Raw genomic sequence first — 19163 nt, forward strand, 5'->3', positions numbered from 1 at the left:
GAGATGTACTCCATGATAAATGAAGAATCACAATGTACCAAAAGTTTAAAAAAGTAAATATTCTTAAAGTAAACAATATTTTACCGGTAACTGCAGTAATGTTTACTCCACTGATTATGACGTTCTCAAACACAGAGAAGAGAGTGAATGTGTATTCAGTTGCAGCAGTGAGAAATGGGACTCTGTGAGTTACTGGTCCATAATAATTATTTGGTGCAGGGATGTTGATCTCTGCACCATTAAACTGGAGAATGAAGCTGATGCTGTTGTTCACTTTATTCCACTGCAGAGTGATACTGGTCTCATCTTGTCTTATTGATCTGAAGTCTTCTGCGTTTGGAGGAGCTGAGAGAGAAGAAGAGAAGGGAATGAATTTATCACCAAACAACTTTAGTTGAATATTTATTCATGCTCCATCTGGCTGTTAAGGTTGATCAACTTTGTATTTTTTGTTAACAAAACCTAATGGTGTCTATGAGAGAAACAATTATTTAAGACACGTTTGTATTAACAAGAATGTCACATTTTATACCTAACCACATCACAGCCTTCGTTTCATAGGACATACTGTATATAATGAACAATAAATGAAGAATAAAAAACTCATAGGACTTAAAGTTTGACAACTATGGGGAAATACCGACATCACGTGGTACATTCAGCACACCACTCCATGTGACCTGCAAAAGGTGATGACTCAATCAAAAGAATTAACTCATGTTTGAAATGTAAATATAGCCATCAATGACTAAATCATTGTGATCAAAACAAAAGCTTCCTTTATCATTGCGGACCAAGACAGTAAAAATACAAAGACATCTTGTCAAATGACAGTGTACTCCGAAAGTGTGATAGTTACCCACTATGTAATATTGTCCAATTAATAACGTTGTACATTTAGGCAGCTGCATAGTATTGATGTCAGCCATTGCACACACTATACTTTCAACCAAACTTTTATTTGACAACACTGTGGACCGGCCCAGATTAGGCTGCACTCTCCGGTCATACTCAGGCCAAGGTTGATTACATGGTCTGTAACTTGCCTGTATCTCTCGAGATATTTTGGCTCTTCCTCATCCTCTTTGCACACTCTATCTCTTCCTCTCCCCTTCACCATGCCACCCCACACTAATGCCCGTCCTTGGATGGACTTTTGCCCCTGTCTGTCTCCTGCATGCTCCATATTCCACAGCTGAGTCTTACCCTTGCAGTATAAATGTGTTTGAGAATTGATTGGTTATGAGTTTCGCCTGTGAGCTAAATTGGACAGCAGTTGCGTTGGGTTGCTCTAATTTGTGAGGAAATTCAGTTGTTCCCCATCTGGCCTAAGTCAATCCATCTGACAACTTTACAACAATACCACGTAACTATTATGTATCTAATATATGTGTGACAAGTTATTGTGATTGTTGGTCACTCTATTTAGCATGTAGGGATTTACAAAATGAACATGTGTATAATTGCATTTGAGGGAAATATGATTCAATAGCTAACAAATGGAAAGTTTTTGTAGTATTATCTCTGCAAGGCTTACTCAGTGCAATTTGTGCTAAAGCAGTCATAAATGACTATCGTCATGTGAACAACTGACCTAATGTTCATATAAATAGTGTTATTGTTTGAAAAAGTCTAATAGTCATTCGATGATTGTACCAAAAGCGATTGAGAAAAACTGTAATATGTTGGCGAATACAGGACTTGATTTGAAGTAAAGAAGCAGGACGTTAGCAAAATACAGTTTAGTTTTACACAGTCACATGGACAAGATTTAAATTCATCAGCTGTTTGATGCAACACATATAATGTATTTTGGTGCATCATGTCGACACAATTGCTATTCCCAACGATGACCCACCACCACCTGTAAATCAGTTGATTACTTTACTATTGTACAGAAGGTTCAATCTACTGCATACTTACACATACTTGTAGCATTTCTAAAACTTAGCTATGAATTTTAATAAATTTATGAGAATTAATACCAAATTATGAATTTTAATATTCAGAAAATATCAATCTCTCGTTTCGGGGCACCACCGGAGTTGTTATTATCCTAGAGTCTCCAGACCTCTAGGTAGCTAATTATACAATTATTACTATTGATCAGTTAGTTAATAATCGTTAAATTATCTAAATCAATCAGTCAGTCTCATATCTAAAGGGTCAATTCTCTTGGCAGGGACGTGGAAATAGGCAACACACACATTTCCTTGATTACAGTGAATTTATTAACTAACTAAAGCGATATAAAAGGGTGGTTAAATACATCAGGGAAAATAAACAATGGCTGAACAATGAGAAATGGAGGTTCGATTGTGGGAAGCATTTGACTCATACGGCAGAGGAGAACTAATGAAAGTAAGCTATGAGTTTAGGAGTTAAAAAGGAAATTAACATTACGGGACATCTCTGAACACAGAATGTTTGTTAGGTCTTACGGCTTGTCGACGGCCTGCTTTGGCCTTTTGCACGGGTCCCGCGCTAGCTGCCCGATCCTGGCTTTTTGCTAGGGATTCTCCGGGATTCTCCGTGTCTGGCAATTCGGCTGTTTTCAGGTTTCCTTCGTTGCCGCTGGCGAGACCACGTGGCTTGGTCGGACCTCACTGAAGTTGGCTCGACGAAAAAGGCTTAAAATGGAACTTGGTCGTTCCTGAATTAGTCTAGTGTAACTTAACGGACTGATAACTTTAATAAATCAAAAGAAAGAAAGAAAATAAAACAAACTGAGGGGCAGATTGATGTCGCGGCACTTCGCATGTGTAGCTTCAAGCGAACAAAGGGCTGGCCGAACTCTTAGGGCGTTGCCTGGCGAAGCACGGCGGACCAGAACACGAGGGGAGGAGAGGAGCCGAGAGAGAGAGAGCGACGTTGTGTGTCGCTCTTTTGTTGTCTGGGGCGTGGTTCCCCCAAAGGGCGTTTCAGGTTTCCCGAGGGACTGCCTTTCTAAACTTTAATGTCTAAAAGAAAAGAAATCTATTTGCACGCATTATAATCAAATATTTTCCACAATCAAACCTCAATGGTCAAACGGTTATACCGTTCTAAGTTAAGCATTTGGTAACAGGAAACAATTGTCACATTATTGGTCAGGATAAGTGGGTGACATTTATACGGCATTTCCGACGATGGTATGTAATACTTATTTTGTCCACTTGGGGGATCTCAGGTTACATAAGGAAAGCTTAGATTAACCCAAAACAATCTTTCCTTAGGAACCGGGGAATTCAGCCTTAAATTCAAGCTGGATAATTAATAGAGTATAGTATGACATTTCTTTATCATAATTTCTAAAGGAAAAGCAAAAGTAACTTATTTAGATTCTTTTCAGCAATAATATCAACAGCAGATAGCAACAAATGCATTGGGTCTTTGGAGACTGCAGTCCTTGTTTATTTAAAGTTTGGCTGTCCTGGATTATGTCACACTTAGGCGTAAAAAGGGGGTATCCCTTTGATGGGGTAATGAAACGCAGAGCAAGGTCAGTTGCCACGGTTACGTGTGTGTGTGTGTGTGGGGGGGGGGCAGTTTTACGCTGTTCAGGGAAATGCTAATCGCTGGTCAGGCACCACGTTATCAGCTTTGGAATAAAAAAGGGGCCAGTTTTATGATCAGGCTGCTCAGGGATGGCACTTAGAGAAAGCAACTTTTCCACCCCCTTTCTGTTGGGGTCTCTTTAGCAGTATGTTGAAGTTGATCTTTAACCCCCCTGCTCCTATCTGGGAGAGGAAAAGAGGAATTTGGAGTAGCACCAAACTTATTTTATATAAAATGCACAAATCCACACAGTTGTCCCACTACATACTGATGAGACACATTTAAGTAATCTATGAATGGTTTTAGTTTGTTCTTATGCAAATGTTTATTGTATTTGTTGTTTTTCTTGTTCTGAAACATTTTTTTATAAATGGCAAACAGCATGCTTTCAACACAATCACCAGATTTCCACAGGTTCATCTGCTGTATATAACTCTCTGAACAACATTTAGCAGAAGAACAGTAAAAACCGCAGACAAACAGACTTGCATAGGTACACAAATCTAAATTCAGTGTGAAACTTATCTTTAAAGTTTTATATATCATTGCTAATATATAACAGATACTGCCTTAATACAACAATTACAGTTTTTTTCAATTGACCCTTCGCTAAGCACCGCCCCCCTTAGTTACTGTTGCTAAGTCTGACAAACTGTTGGAGCTGCCACTGTCTACTACTGCACTCCCTGGAGAAATATTGTCAAATTTGTTGTAAAAACACTTTTGCAGTTGCATTATACATTACAAGGTTGTCATTCAGAAGGTTGTCATTCAGGCTGTCGTCTCAACTCAAACGGACGTGAAAAAAATGAAAGACAGCAGCTAAAGCCTGCAAGTCACACAGCACAAGTGAATCACTGTATCCCCGGACGATTGAGACAAAAGACAACCTTTTGTTGTGATTTTGAGGGGGAGATCCAAAAGCAACATTACTAATCACCAGTTTTTGAAGTATTGTTTTGAATTCATCTCACCAGTGTAAGACTGTGTTATAATGTGTGTGTGTTTCTGAGGGCAAAGTTTGGTTTTTCAGCAAGATTGAATGGTTTTGAGTGGAAAGCTTAATTAATAATAATAATAATTAATACATTATGTAAGTAGAAATAAAATGCATTACTTGTTGAATAACAGATGAACGGTAAAGGGAGGGAGCACCTATCATCTGACCACAGTCCTGAGTAACTGAACATTGTGGTTGCACACTGCTCTGGACTGTCTGGTTGCCCACTGGACCAGTATTGAAACATAGAGGTGCTCCCATCAGACCACAGTCGTTCCCGGTGCAGACCGATCCACACATTGTCACCAGCTGTCAGCTTTGTGATGATGTCATTTTCTGCCTGATTTCGTATACTGCAAGAGAAACAGTAGCATATACACATCAAGGGTGAGTTGAGTAGAACTGAAGAGGTAAAACATAACAGACAAAAGAAAATTAGACACTGCAGTAGATTGTTAGTGATTGTTGGGAAATATAATATTGAACCTTATGTGATTATTTAAGGATTTGATAACGTGTTCAGCCACTTGAACAACATAGCTGTTAATTAACAAACCTAAAATCAGTGAAACATAATCATCTTACAATTAAGGTCTATTATCGGTACTATCAGTAATACTATACATACTACGTGACTCAGCTCCAAGTGCATTACGGTCATAAAACTAAGGATGAAAAATATATATCTTACAAGCAAATGAATGAATAAATAATAATAATATTAAATAAAGAGAATCACGAAGGGAAGGATTCAAATAACAAAAAGGATCAAATAAAACAGTTGGACAGATTATTAGAGATTTAGGATTCAATCAACCATCACAATACTAAATAAGCTGAATCAACAGAACAGATAGTAGTTGTTAAGTAGTTGGTTCAGTACTGAACTATTGTATGTGTTGGAGTCTTCATCAGTGCACACTGTACCTGGCTAGATCGACGTAATTCTCCCTGCAGTATCTCTGAGCTTCAGTCCAATTCAAAGGTGTGTCGACTTTTACAAAGGATGATGTGCCATTTACTGAACCTGGAAATATATTGATGAAGAGAAGTTATTAACAATGTGCTATGCAGAAGATCTATTTAGGTTTTTGTTCTTACGCTATAAGAAAACTCACCGTTGTAGCACACAGAGTAGAACAGGTCGTTGCAATTAACGGCCACCCATGTTCCACTGTAGCCATAGTAATAGAAATATAAATATCTAAAATTTTGGAGCAGCACACAGTTCTGTCCAATAGCAAGGTAGGGATGTCCAGGAGCCCAGTTTCTAAACCCTGTGTCTCCTTCACCATAGAAGCTGCTGTCATTCAGGGACCATCTCCAGTTGTCATCATAGAGGCCTATCCAAGCCTTGCCTGTTCAAACAGATGTTCATTATATAACAGCTGGAATTAAAATAGTTGCTGAATTGACCTAAAATGTAGATGAATAAACTGAACATCCCTTAAATTATGTGTCTCCTCTATTTTGTTGTTCTTTCACATTCCAATGATCATATCACCCTGCTGCCTTCTGGCAAATAAATGTACCCACCATATTTTGTTATTTCATCTATCATAGTAACTTTATCAAAAACCTGGTTTGGCCTGGCTTTTCTATTTGTATATGATTATACATCAGTATATATAGACTATGTTTATGTTTTGTATATGTTTCCAATATTGAGAACTTGCCTCTGTAGCTCGGTGTGGTGCTGAGTATAGCATAGACTTCAGCATGACTTCTTATGGTGGCCAGGTCAGTGTAGACCCGTCTGCAGAAGCTCTGAGCTTCAGTCCAGTTCAGTGGCGTAGCCTCAAAGTAAAACTGACGAGTTCCTAAAACAAAGCATATTCAGTTTTTTATTACTTACTTTTTATAAAGCATGCAGACTTTTTTTACAATGAACATGAAGAGGCACTATGAATCAGGTGGGTTCAGCTTTACTGTGGAGTTTTACAATACATTTTCCTCGTTGATGAGATTTTTGTATTCTAGCAGCACACACAAGATGGTTATTGTTTACATGGAAAGAAGAATATTTTAAGTTGAATTGATCAGACAAATGTCAATTTCATCATATATCATAACTGAACATACAATTAAACATACATTTTTAACAGGGCTGGGCAAGTTAACATGTTATTATTGAGTTAACACATTAGTTAATTAACGTGACAATTATTTTATCTCACGTTAATGCAGTTTTTATTATTATGATTTTGAAAGTCCGTTGCTCACTGGCTGTGAATCCAAATACAGTCAAACCATGGGTCACAGGAGGGGTGGGATGTTGATCAGCCTGCAAATCACCCACCCAAACAAGCAGCGAAGGGAGGCTTCAATGCAGCGTGTGGGAGAAGAAAGACATTGTTCTGCAAGTAAACGGCAGGCGCTCTATGGATGGTAACTTTACCTGATAGGCCTTCATCTAGTTTTGTGGGGATGCTCTGCCATGTAAATTCCCTCCTGTTGATGTCCTATTTAATAAACAGTAATAGATTCTGGAAACTCACAAACAGTGAGGATCAGTCTCTCTTCCAATGATCTGTGCTCCGTGTCGCCTATAGAAAGTTCAAGACAATTTAACTTTGGAAGCTGGCGGGCGTGAGACAAACTGTCGCGACAGCTTTTTGCTACGCCTTGTGCTCGACCACCTCACCTCACTCTAACAGGGACACTTGCTACTGAACACAGACTGTTGATGATGCTCCCTGATAAAAGAAAAATGTTTCTGCTGATACGTGTTCAGAAAAAATGTTAACCTGTTGCTCAGAAGGAGCCTGTTATGACGTTATGATTGTGACTCTGAACTCTGATGGTAACTTGTTTTAACAAGCTAGATAAAAGGTAATGCCCCGGCAGTGGCAAATAGCTTTGGTTTGATATTTGATTTGATTACATTAATGCTTAGATAGAGATTTAAAAGAAATATTTTATTGCTACTGTGTAAAGGGAATACTGCTGGTAAAAAGCACCTTGTTTGTTTATAGTGTTTGCAAACCACATGTTATTGCACTTTTGTATATATGGTATTACATTTAAATTAAAATACACTGCTTTAGAATTTATTATTCAATTTTGCACATAACAATGAGATTAATAGCGGAAAATGATGCAATTAATCACGATTAAAATGCTTAATTGTTGCCCAGCAATAATTTTCAATTTATACAAAATCCTAATAAGTAAAAATAATGACAAGGAATGACAAGGTAATGTTATGTTAACATTGTGCTCAGAACAACATGAAAAAAGAAGAAGAAAAGACAACATCAAGTTAATTAATTACATGAAGGAGGAATAAGAAAAATTTTCAAATGTAACATGGAAAAAGTACTACTGCTGTAGTACTATTAACTGTCCAGTTGCTTCCCAAGTTATAAGATGTAAATTTTTAACCAGGTTAAATAAACATTAATGAAGTCAAACAACTTACTAGTGACTGCAGTAAGGTATACTCCACTGCTTCTGGCGTTCTCAAACACAGAGTAGAGAGTGAATACGTATGTAGTTCCAGGAGTGAGAGATGAGACTGTGTAAGTTACTGGTCCATCTCCATCTGGTGCAGTGATGTCGATCTCTGCACCATTAAACTGGAGAATATAGCTGAGGTTGTTCACTTTATTCCACTGCAGAGTGATACTGGTCTCATCTTGTGCTGTTGAAATGAAGTTGTATGCGTTTGGAGGAGCTGAAAAAGACAAACAGAGTAGTGAAAGCTATATTAACAAAGTGACAATGTTCCCTCTGACAGTTAAAGATGGTTCATTTTGTATCTTCACATAAATACAAACTAAAGCTGTCTGTCAGGAACAGAGCAAGTGAAACAATTATTTGTATTACTGAGTATGAATGTTTTTTTTCTGGATCCAGATGTCACATTCTGTAGTCATATCCATCAGGCTTTATATGACAACAGAGATGTACTCCACTATAAATGAATAATTACAATGCACCAAAAGTTTAAAAAGAAATCATTCTTAATGTAAAAATAATTTTACAGTGTTGGCCAAAACATTGCTGAGTAAATTAACATGCAATAAAGTGCATGTTGTTAAGTAGCACATTCCTTTAATGAATATTATACCCAGTAGATACATCTTAGTTTTACACTGGTGCTCTGAAAAGCAGATGATGGCTCGCTAAGCAGATACAGAGCATAGAAATAAAGTGACATATATTACCGGTAACTGCAGTAATGTTTACTCCACTGATTCTGATGTTTTCAAACACAGAGAAGAGAGTAAATGTGTATCTAGTTCTAGCAGTGAGAGATGAGACTGTGTGAGTTACTCGTCCATCTCCAGCTGGTGCATTGATGTTGATCTCTGCATCATTAAACTGGAGAATGAAGCTGAAGCTGTTGTTCACTTTATTCCACTGCAGAGTGATACTGGACTCAGCTTGCTGTATTGCTCTGAAGTCTTCTGTTTTTGGAGGAGCTGAGACAGAAGAAGAGAAGGGAATGAATTGCTTGAATATTTATTCATGTTCCATCTGGATTTTAAGGTTGATCCATTTTCTATCTTATGGTAGCTATGAGAGAAACAATTATTTAAGACACACATTTGTATTAGCAAGAATGTCACCTAAACAAATTATGGTATGAGTTTCACAGGACATATATAATGAACACTAAATGAAGAATTAAAAATTCTTAGGGCTTAAAGTTGAACAACTATGGGGAAATTAAGGAGTTCAGTATGTTGGCCAATACAGTACATGATTTCAAGTAAAGAAGGACATTAGCAAAATACAGTTTAGATTTAATAGGGATGGGTATCCCTACTCGATACCTTTATGTTATCTCCCGAAACAGCCCAGTATCAAGTAAAATCGAACCAGTACTTCAATTGGTACTTTTTGTAACCAGATCGCAGCAAAAAATGACTATTTGTGTCACGAGGTCTCAACTATGACTATGCTGGGAGTGTCGGTATGTGGTTGTCTGTGTTTTTCTGTTGCTCGACCTCTCTTTCTAGCCTTGCAGTTTGACAGGAGGCGTGACTGGTGGGGAAGCATGGGGATGGCTCACTCACCTGTCTGGCAGACTGATTAGCACACCTGATCCATATCATGTCGTTCTGTGCTGCTTCATAAGCCCTGCAGTTCTCCTCAGCCTTTGCTGGATTGTTATGTCGTATATCTCTGGAGAGGACGCCTTCCCTCATGCCCATGCCTGCCTCTTTTATCTGGAGGAGCACACCCTGCCTGCCACCGAGCCTGCCACCAAGCTGAATCACTCACTCCCACCTTGTCTTGCCTGCCTCGCAATAAAGTTTGTGAAAAGGCCTCCCGTCTTTGTTTGCTTTTGGGTTCTGGTTAAACCACTTCTGACAATTTGTATGGTTTTGCTTGCAGCCACACACGCAAGCAACACAAAGAAAAAAGATAAGAGCACGCCTTTCTTCCCCTTATGTGCCTTCACCATAAACTGTATAAAAAGGTCTGTACGCGCCATGCGTGATTTTAACAGCCGCTCGCCTTTGGCTGCGATCTCAGGGATGTTTGTCACTGTTGCAAGTTTATCACCACAGGCTTGGATCTCCATTGGTTTCATCTTCTGGTATAATTTAACATTTCTTCTTCTTCTGTACATTTATTTGCTATTCACATCACTTCTCACCGATTGATCACTGCATTTCATCACATAAAGTAAACGCTTTTGTCGCGCAGCAGTGATTTTACTCAGGAGCCTCCGGCAGCAGCTGCGACTGCTTCAGGTGTAGTTGGTTTGATCGGCTGGACGTGCAGCCTCTCTTTTCCTCTGTTTGTGACTCTTAATGTAGTTTTTTTGATACTTTAATTTAAAATTACCTTAAATTTGTTTCCCACAACGTATTTGGTCATTAAACTATTTCACTCCTCCTCTCTCATTCAAATATGAAAAACATTTGCAAGCTGTAGTCTTTCCCCGTATAATACTACCTGTGAGGATGAACTATTAGGTTCTGATACAATTTACAATACTTCTATAACTTCTATGTTATTAGAAACAACAAAAAATAATAACGAGATCACCTTGCTTGTTCAAAACATTACATTAATAAAAATAATAATAGGCTACCAATCACCTACTATGGCTTCAACAGGTGGCATTTTGAAATGTAAATGCTCTGTATTTGTATAGCGTCTTTCTAGTCTTTTCAAAACGCTTTTATACTACATCTGCGGTCATCATTCACACACATTCATTCACTGAGCATAAGTGCTAAAACAGTTCTCAGTTGAACACACGTTCATACACTGGCAGAACAGCCACCAAGGCCGACCTTCCGATTATCAGGCAACCCACTCTACTTCATGAGCCACAGCCGCCCCCATTTTATGCGAGTGAAGTACACTACCCGTATCGGTGTCACTTTAAGGGTGGTAAAACCACCATAACTGGTACCATAAAATTTTAAACGATACCCAACCCTAAGATTGACACAGTCACACTGACAAGATTTTTAATTCATCAGATTGTTTGATTCAACACATTTAATTTGGTATATCATGTTGACACAATTGCTATTTCCAACGATGATCCACAATCCATCCATCGTCAACCGCTTACCTACGTACAGAGTCACGGGGGGGCTGGAGCCAATCCCAGCTGACATTGGGCAAAAGGCGAGGTACACCCTGGACAGGTCACCAGTCCATCGCATGGCCACACACAGACAAGCAACCATTCACACTCACATTCACACCTAAGGACAATTTCAGACAATTTTTGCTGTGAGGCGACAGTGCTAACCACTGCACCACCGCGCCGCCCACGATGATCCACCACCACCACTTTATTGATACAGTTAATTGATTTAATATTGTACAGTAGGTTCAATCTACTGTATGTTCTTAATTTAAACAGTATTATACATTTGAGACATATTTCAGTAAGCTATAGATTTTAATGTTAACCTAGCGTACATGTACTCACTTTTGTGAGATACTGTATATAACTAAACTGACTTTAATGCAAAAAATAATCTTTATACAGTATGTGAGTAGAAATAAAATGCATTACTTGTTGAGTAGCAGATGAACGGTAAAGTGAGGGAGCAGTTATCATCTGACCACCGTCCTGAGTTTCTGAACGCTGTGGTGACACACTGCTCTGCACTGTCTGGTTGCCCACTGGCCCAGTTTTGAAACACAGAGGGGCTCCCATCAGACCACAATGGTTCCTGGTGCAGACCGATCCACACAGAGTCAGAAGCTGCCAACTTTGCGATGGCAAAATTTTCTGCCCGATTTCGTACACTGCGAGAGAAACAGTAGCATATACACATCAAGGGTGGGTGGAGAATAATTGAAGAGGTAAAACATAACAAAAAATAATAATAAATCACACTGCAGTACATCATATATAATATTACAGCTTATGTGGTTATTTAAGGATTTGGTAACGTGTTCAGTCACCTGGACAACTTAGCTGTTAACTAGCATCTTAAAGTCAGTGCAGAATAATCATCTTACAATTAAGATATACAATCAGCCCAATACTTCTGTCACTAATATGGTTTGTAATCATCATAATGATCATCATCATAATTATCATACTACGTGACTCAGCTACAAGTGCCATAAATCTGTAAAACTAACAATGAAAAATATATAACTATAAAACTATAAAACATGTAAAACATTAATAATAAATCAACAAAAACAGGAAGGATTCAAATGACACAAAGTATCAAATACAACATTTGGACAAAAATAAAACAATTGGGAAGATCATCCAATCCTTTTGGGATTCCTATCATCTGTTAGAATACTGAATAAGCCAAGTTTCATCAACAGAACAGATAGTAGTTGTTAAGTAGTTGGTTCAGTACTGAACTATTGTATGTGTTAGAGTCTTCATCAGTGCACACTGTACCTGGCTAGATCGACGTAATTCTCCCTGCAGTATCTCTGAGCTTGAATCCAATTCAAAGGTGTGTTGACTTTTACAAAGGATGATTTGCCATTTACTGAACCTGGAAATATATTGAGAGAATTTATTAACAATGTGCTATGCAGAAGATCTATTTAGCCTTTTGTTAATTCTTACACTATAAGAAAACTCACCGTTGTAGCATACAGAGAAGAATTGGTAGTTGCAATCAACGTCCAACCACTTTCCATTGTAGTCATTGAAGTAGTAATAGTAATAGTAAAAGCTTTGAAGCATCACACAGCTCTGTTGTCCGTAAGGATTGTAGGGATATCCAGGGGCCCAGTTTCTAAACACTGTCTCTCCTTTACCATAGAAGCTGCTGTTACTCAGGGACCATCTCCAGCCTCCACCGTAGAGGCCTATCCAAGCCTTTCCTTTTCAAACAGATGTTCATTATATAACAGCTGGAATTAAAATTGTTGCTCAATTGAATTAAATTGTGAATGACTTCACTGAACATCCCTTAAATTATGTGTCTCCTTTATTTTTCATTGTTGTTCTTTCACATTCCACATTATAATATTTTATAATTTTATGTAATCATAGTAAGCTTAACAAAAACTTGGATGTTGTTCGTATGATTCAGTGTATATACACTATGTTAATGTTATGCACAGTGTGTGATTCCAATTTCAGAACTTGCCTGTGTAGCCTGATGAGCTGTAGTAGAGTACAGAATAGACGTCAGTATAGGTTTCTATGGTGGCCAGGTCAGTGTAGATCCGTCTGCAGAAGCTCTGAGCTTCAGTCCAGTTCAGTGGTGTACTCTCAAAGTAGTATGACGATTTCCTAAAACAAAGCATATTTATTTGAGTTCAGCTGTACTGTGGGGTTTTACAATACAACTCACACGTTGGTGAGATTTTTGTATGCTAGCAGCAGTCACTGTATCCTGACTACAGAGCCTGGAAACAATGTATGCTTCACCAAACTGAACTAAACAGCCCTGCTAAATTTAATGTTTAGTGCCTAAACACTTTGTCTATCAGCTTGAGTCAGCCTGCCTCAGTAAATTGGTGTTCACTGTTTACCACTGACAATAAAAAAAGAACCAGTCCAATTACAAATATGTTTTCAGGATTTTCTGTATTGTCTCAGTTTATCAGAGAAATACTTACTATATATGCAGTACTGAGTCAGAAATGTTTTAGGAAGATGTCTGATTACATGGCAAGAATAATATTCTAAGATGTATTGATAATTTGCTAATATCTCTTTAAAATCAAACAGACAAACTTCAGTTTCATCATATATCATAGCTGGACATAAAATGAAGCATACATTTTGAATTATACAAAAAAGAAAATAAGTAAAAAATAATAACAAGGACTGACCAGGTAACGTTATGTTAACATTGTCGTTTTAGAGAAAAGAAAACATGAAGTTAACTAAATTACACAAAGAAGGAATAAGAAAAATGTTCACATGTAACCAGGTTAAACTACTACTGCTGGTAAATTACTATTAACTGTCCAGTTGCTTCCAAAGTTGCAAAAAGACAAATGTTATTCCTGGTGTAGTGTAGTGAACCAACAGTATGGATTTGTGCATTTTATATTAAATAATTTAGAGACTCAACTCCTCTTTTCTCTCCCAGAGAGAAGCAGGGGATTTGATTATCAACCCTCTACAAATGGCTGAAGAGACCCCAACAGAAGTGGGGTGGAAAGGTCGCTTTCCCTAAGTGCTATTCCTGAGCAGCCTGATCGTAAAACTGGCACCTTTGATTCTGCAGCCTGATAACGTGGTGCCTGAATGTTAAACTGACAAAAGGGACATTAACCAGCGATTAGCATTTTTCTAAACAGCCTATCAGAACTCTTCTTAAAAGGGGGCAGGAAACCCTAAACTGCCCCCCACATATGTAACCATGGCAACTCTCCTTGCTCTGTGTTTAATTACCTCTCATCAAAGGGATACTCCTTCTCACCCAGGTGTGACAAAATCCACGACACCAGGGACAATAATCTTTAGTTACTTGATTACGTTTGCCTCTATTTGAGCAGTTATGTTACCATGTTGTTGCTATCTGTTGTTGATATTACATGTACATTTACATTTACTCATTTGGCAGACGCTTTTATCCAAAGCGACTTACATTTGAGGAACAACATACAAGCATCAACAGAGCATCAACTAGAGATCTACAACTGACAATACATACTAGTAAGAGCAGCAATAAATACTAGTAAGAGCTCACAGTACATTTCACATCAATGGGGTAGATACCTAGGGAAGGAAGTAAGAGTTAGCAAAAAGTGCAATCAATACAAGATCATTGTAGGGGATAGAAGAAGAAGAGCACAGGAAGTGCATGTTAGAGGTTAGGAGTTAGAGGTGTTATAAGAGGAAGTGTTCTTGGAAAAGATGAGTTTTCAAGAGCTTCTTGAAGTTAGAGAGGGACGCCCCTGCTCTGATGGCGTGTGGTAGCTGGTTCCACCATCGTGGTGTCACAGATGAGAATACCCAGGACTGGGATTGCTTTGTGTGAAGGGATGGCTGAGCCAGGCGGCGTTCATTGGAGGAGCATAGCGGCCGAGAAGGAACGTAAGTTTGTATTATGGAGTTTAGGCAGATGGGTGCAGACCCAGTAGTCACTCTGTATGCAAGCATTAGTGACTTGAATATGTTTCTGGAGGCCACGGGGAGCCAGTGGAGGTCACTGAGTGACATGAGTCCTTTTGGGCTGATCAAAAACCAGACGCGTTGCTGCGTTCTGAACCATTTGTAAGGGTTTCACAAGTTGGGAGACCTTCTAAGAGGGCATTGCAATAGTTGATGCAAGAGATAACCATGGCCTGTACCAGAAGCTGGGTGGCGTACTGAGTGAGGTAGGGCCTGATTTTCCTTATGTTGTATAGAGAAAAGCGGCATGACCGAGAGACAGTAGCAACATGGTCTGAAAAGGACAGCTGGTCATCAATCATGACACCCAAGTTTCTCACCACCTTGGTTGGAGTGATGGTTGCAGAGTCAATTTGTAGTTTGATGTTATGGTGGATAGATTGCTTGGCTGGAATGACCAAGAGTTCAGTCTTAGAGAGGTTTAATTGAAGGTGGCAAGCCTTCATCCATGCAGATATGTCTGATAGAAAGTCCGTGATCCGCGCCGAGACAGTGGGATCGCCTGGCGGGAAGGATAGGTAGTTGCGTATCGTCTACGTAGCAGTGGTAAGCGAAGTCGTGCAAGCGAATGATCGCCCCCAGTGAGGTGGTGTAAATTGACAAGAGAAGTGGCCCTAGCACTGAGCCTTGGGGTACCCCTGTGGAGAGGCAGTGGGAGGAGGATAATTGTCCTTGCCACAAAAAATTGTCGGAACACTCCGAGAGGTAGGATTCGAACCACAGGAGTGCTTTCCTCGAGATGCCCATTGCTGAGAGTGGGGATAGCAGGATCATGTGATTGACTGTGTCAAAGGCAGCTGATAGGTCAAGCAGGATAAGAACCGAGGATTGGGCTGTAGCTTTAGCTGACCTTAGGGCTTCTGTTACAGACAGAAGAGCCGTTTCAGTAGAGTGGGCACTCTTAAAACCAGACTGATATGGATCTAGGAGGTCATTCCCTGAGAGGAATTCTGAGACCTGTTTGAATACTGCCCGTTCAATAGTTTTGAATAAAAAAGGTAGAAGAGACACGGGTCGATAGTTCTCAACTTGAGAACTTGAGTTGGGTCAAGTGAGGGCTTTTTGAGCAAGGGTGTAACCCGAGCCCTTTTGAAAGTGGTCGGGAAGGTTCCTGAAGTCAGAGAAGTATTTATCACATGAGTGATTGTCGGGACCACAGTAGGAGATATGGTTTGGAGGAGATTCGTAGGAATCGGGTCCAGTGGGCATGTAGTTGGACTGCTACGGGTCAAGAGTTCTGATACTTCGCTCTCTGTGAGAGGAGTAAACGAGGAGAGTGAACCACCACTGACCTGGAAGGGCAGGGGAAAAGATGTAGTAGGACTGCTACAATGGTTGAGTTTGAGTGTTTCAAATAATTGGCTAGTTATAGCCTCCACTTTGCCTGTGAAGAAGGCAGCAAAGGTATCAGCAGACAAGTTTGTGGGTGGTGGAGGTGGAGGAGGCTTTAGTAGCGCTTTAAAAGTGGAAAATAATTTCCTTGAGTCAGTGGCACTGTTTATTCTGTCATTATAGAACGCAGTTTTGGCAACACTGATGCTTGTTGAGAAGGAGGATAGGAGCAATTAATAGCCCTTAAGATCGGCGGGGTCTTTGGTTTTTCGCCATTTTCTTTCAGCCGCTCTGAGATCAGTACGGAGCCCACGGATGGGATCAGTTAGCCATGGTGCTGGTTTGGGCGAGCAGGCTTGGTGGATAGAGGACACAGGTTATCCAGGCACGAGCTTAGTGTAGAGCACAGAGATTGTGTGGCATCATTGACCTCAAGTGAGGAAAATGTGTTGAGGGTGGGTAGAGTGGAAGCTACCACTGAGGCAAAGTGAGCGGGAGACAGGTTGCGGAGGTTGCGGTGTGAAACCAATGGTGTTGGAAGAATGGGCTTTTCCTGTAGGCATACTGTGAATTGAATGAAATAGTGGTCAGACACATGTAGAGGTGTGACTGTTAAGCACTCTGTGGCACAGTTTCGGACAAGAACGAGGTTAAGCACCTTGCCAGCTTTGTGGGTCGGGGGGCTGAGAACCCGTATTAGATCAAAGGACTGAATCAGAGACAGGAAGTCTGCTGAGTTTGAATTGTCTAAGTGAATGTTCATGTCACCGAGGACAAGTAGGGGACAGTCATGCTCTGGGATTGAAGACAGCAGTGTGTCTAGCTCCTCCACAAAGTTACCCATTTGTCCTGGCGGACGGTATATGACAATCACTAAGCGGACACAAAGACAGCATGGTATTCGAAGGAGGCATATTGATTCGGGGGTAGCAGCTGTGCGAATTTCCATTTGTTGGAAATTAAGAACCCAGTCCCACCCCCCTCCCAGACGGCCGGGGGGTGTGGGTGAAAGAGTAATTGGTGGCCCACTCTCACTAACAACTACATTCTTCAACAGGCTTATGCGCACACACATGTACACACACACACACACAGACACATTCACCCACACGCACACAGACACAGACACACACACACACAAACAAATTTAGGTTGTCCCTGGTAGAACTATTCCTGATGCTTTTCTTTCAGTTACTTATTTAAATTAATTATTATTCTAGCTCTCGTGGCTGTCTTGTGTTGCTTATTTAGTGTGTGACTGTTTCTTGTTTTCATTTTCTCTTAGTTGTCTTAATATGTCAGCTGTTTATTGCTGCTGTTCGGCTGGTTGTCTTTTACTATTATTATTATTTTTATTGTTTGTTTTTGTTTGTGTATGTTTGTTGTTGTTGTTTTTCTCCTCCCCAAGCCCCCCTCTCTGTTCTATTGCAGGTTTCGTTGCTTTCTGCAATTGGTGTTTCCCACAGCTTTTCCCTGTTGTCCCCACCTTCCATCCCTCTTTTCCCCTTCTCTTACAGGTGTTGTCCTTTCTCTGTGCTGTCTGTTTGTGCCCCCCATCCCCGTGTCTGCCCCCCGGTCCGGCCCGGTGACAAATCAACACATAATTAAATAAATAATAAAACAGACAAAGGAGTATTTTAATACTCTCTTGTTAAAGTAAAATCTGTCTGGCACAATATGGTATCCAGGTCATTATACTCTATACCAGGCTGCTGGGCAGGACAGGTTTAAAAAAAAAAAGAATAAAAAAAGAAAGAGTAATTGGTGGACAGCGCAGCAGGGGTAGCAGAGTTTTCTGGTTTGATCAAGGTCTCAGTGAGCGCCAGTAGCCCGAGAGATAATGTGTTAGCATGAGCAGTGATGAAGTCAGCTATTTGACTGGCGACTGGCAGTGCGGAAAGTCCGTTTTTATCTCTGGTCCCATTCCCACAGTCGGTCGCGGTGCTGGCCGCTTCAGTAGACTCCTTGGCCTCCACGACTGGCTCCAGTCCGCCTGCAGGGCTCACCGTGTGTTTTATGTGGATAATTTTAATATTTTCTGGCAAAGAATGTCTCTTTTTAAGACAGACGGACTTCACCCAAACAAACGGGGCTCAGAAATGTTAGCTGTGCACATACAGCATGTGGTGCGGTCCACACATGACTTACGTGAATGACTCATCATTCATGCAGCACACCTGGACACACCACCGCTCACTGAACAGATCTCTGCCTCACTGCCACAAACAACTGTCTCCACCTGCTGGCATGTAAAGCCGTCTGCTCCCAGCGCTGCTCCAAAGACTTCTATTCCTGTCATCATCACGCATAGACCAGTAAACCGAAATGTGCACATCCCACACAGAAATCATAGTAATCTCTTAAGGATTAGGACAACAGCACCAACTCCAGCACCCAGAACAAACTCATTTAAAATGGCTCTCTTCAATGTGAGATCACTTTCAAGTAAGACTTTTATCTTAAATGATTTTATCTTGTCTGCAAATCTAGATTTTATGTTTTTAACTGAATCCTGGTTGCAAATGAATGACTATAGCCAGCTAGCTGAACTGTGTCCGCCTCAATATGATTGCTTTAGTCAACCGAGGGTCAGTGGTCGTGGTGGTGGGCTAGTGAGCGTGTATAGGAAAAATTTTAAATGTCATCAAGTACGCTGTGATGAATTTAGCTCCTTTGAAGTTCTCACTCTTAAAGTTGGAGGGCTGCAACCTATCATATTTGTTATAATTTATTGCCCCCCAAAACCGCCTGGAGGAT

At 40.1% G+C, this 19163-nt stretch overlaps 1 protein-coding gene across 1 annotated transcript in view; it reads right to left on the minus strand.

Moving 5' to 3' along the window:
• Nucleotides 1–19163, minus strand: part of LOC119912224 (macrophage mannose receptor 1-like) — a 357347-nt gene that overhangs the window by 75852 nt on the left and 262332 nt on the right. Inside the window, exons 10-12 of the mRNA XM_038731319.1 lie at nucleotides 12581–12823; nucleotides 12390–12489; nucleotides 11535–11770 (exon numbers count right to left, since the gene is read on the minus strand). Of these exons, the coding sequence (XP_038587247.1) occupies nucleotides 11535–11770; nucleotides 12390–12489; nucleotides 12581–12823 (579 nt within the window). The remainder of the gene's footprint in view (nucleotides 1–11534; nucleotides 11771–12389; nucleotides 12490–12580; nucleotides 12824–19163) is intronic.

This window comes from Micropterus salmoides, unplaced genomic scaffold (assembly GCF_014851395.1).
Source record: "Micropterus salmoides isolate LMB-PRFRI ecotype aquatic unplaced genomic scaffold, ASM1485139v1 Ms_hic_scaffold_2, whole genome shotgun sequence".
Taxonomy (NCBI): Eukaryota; Metazoa; Chordata; class Actinopteri; order Centrarchiformes; family Centrarchidae; genus Micropterus; species Micropterus salmoides.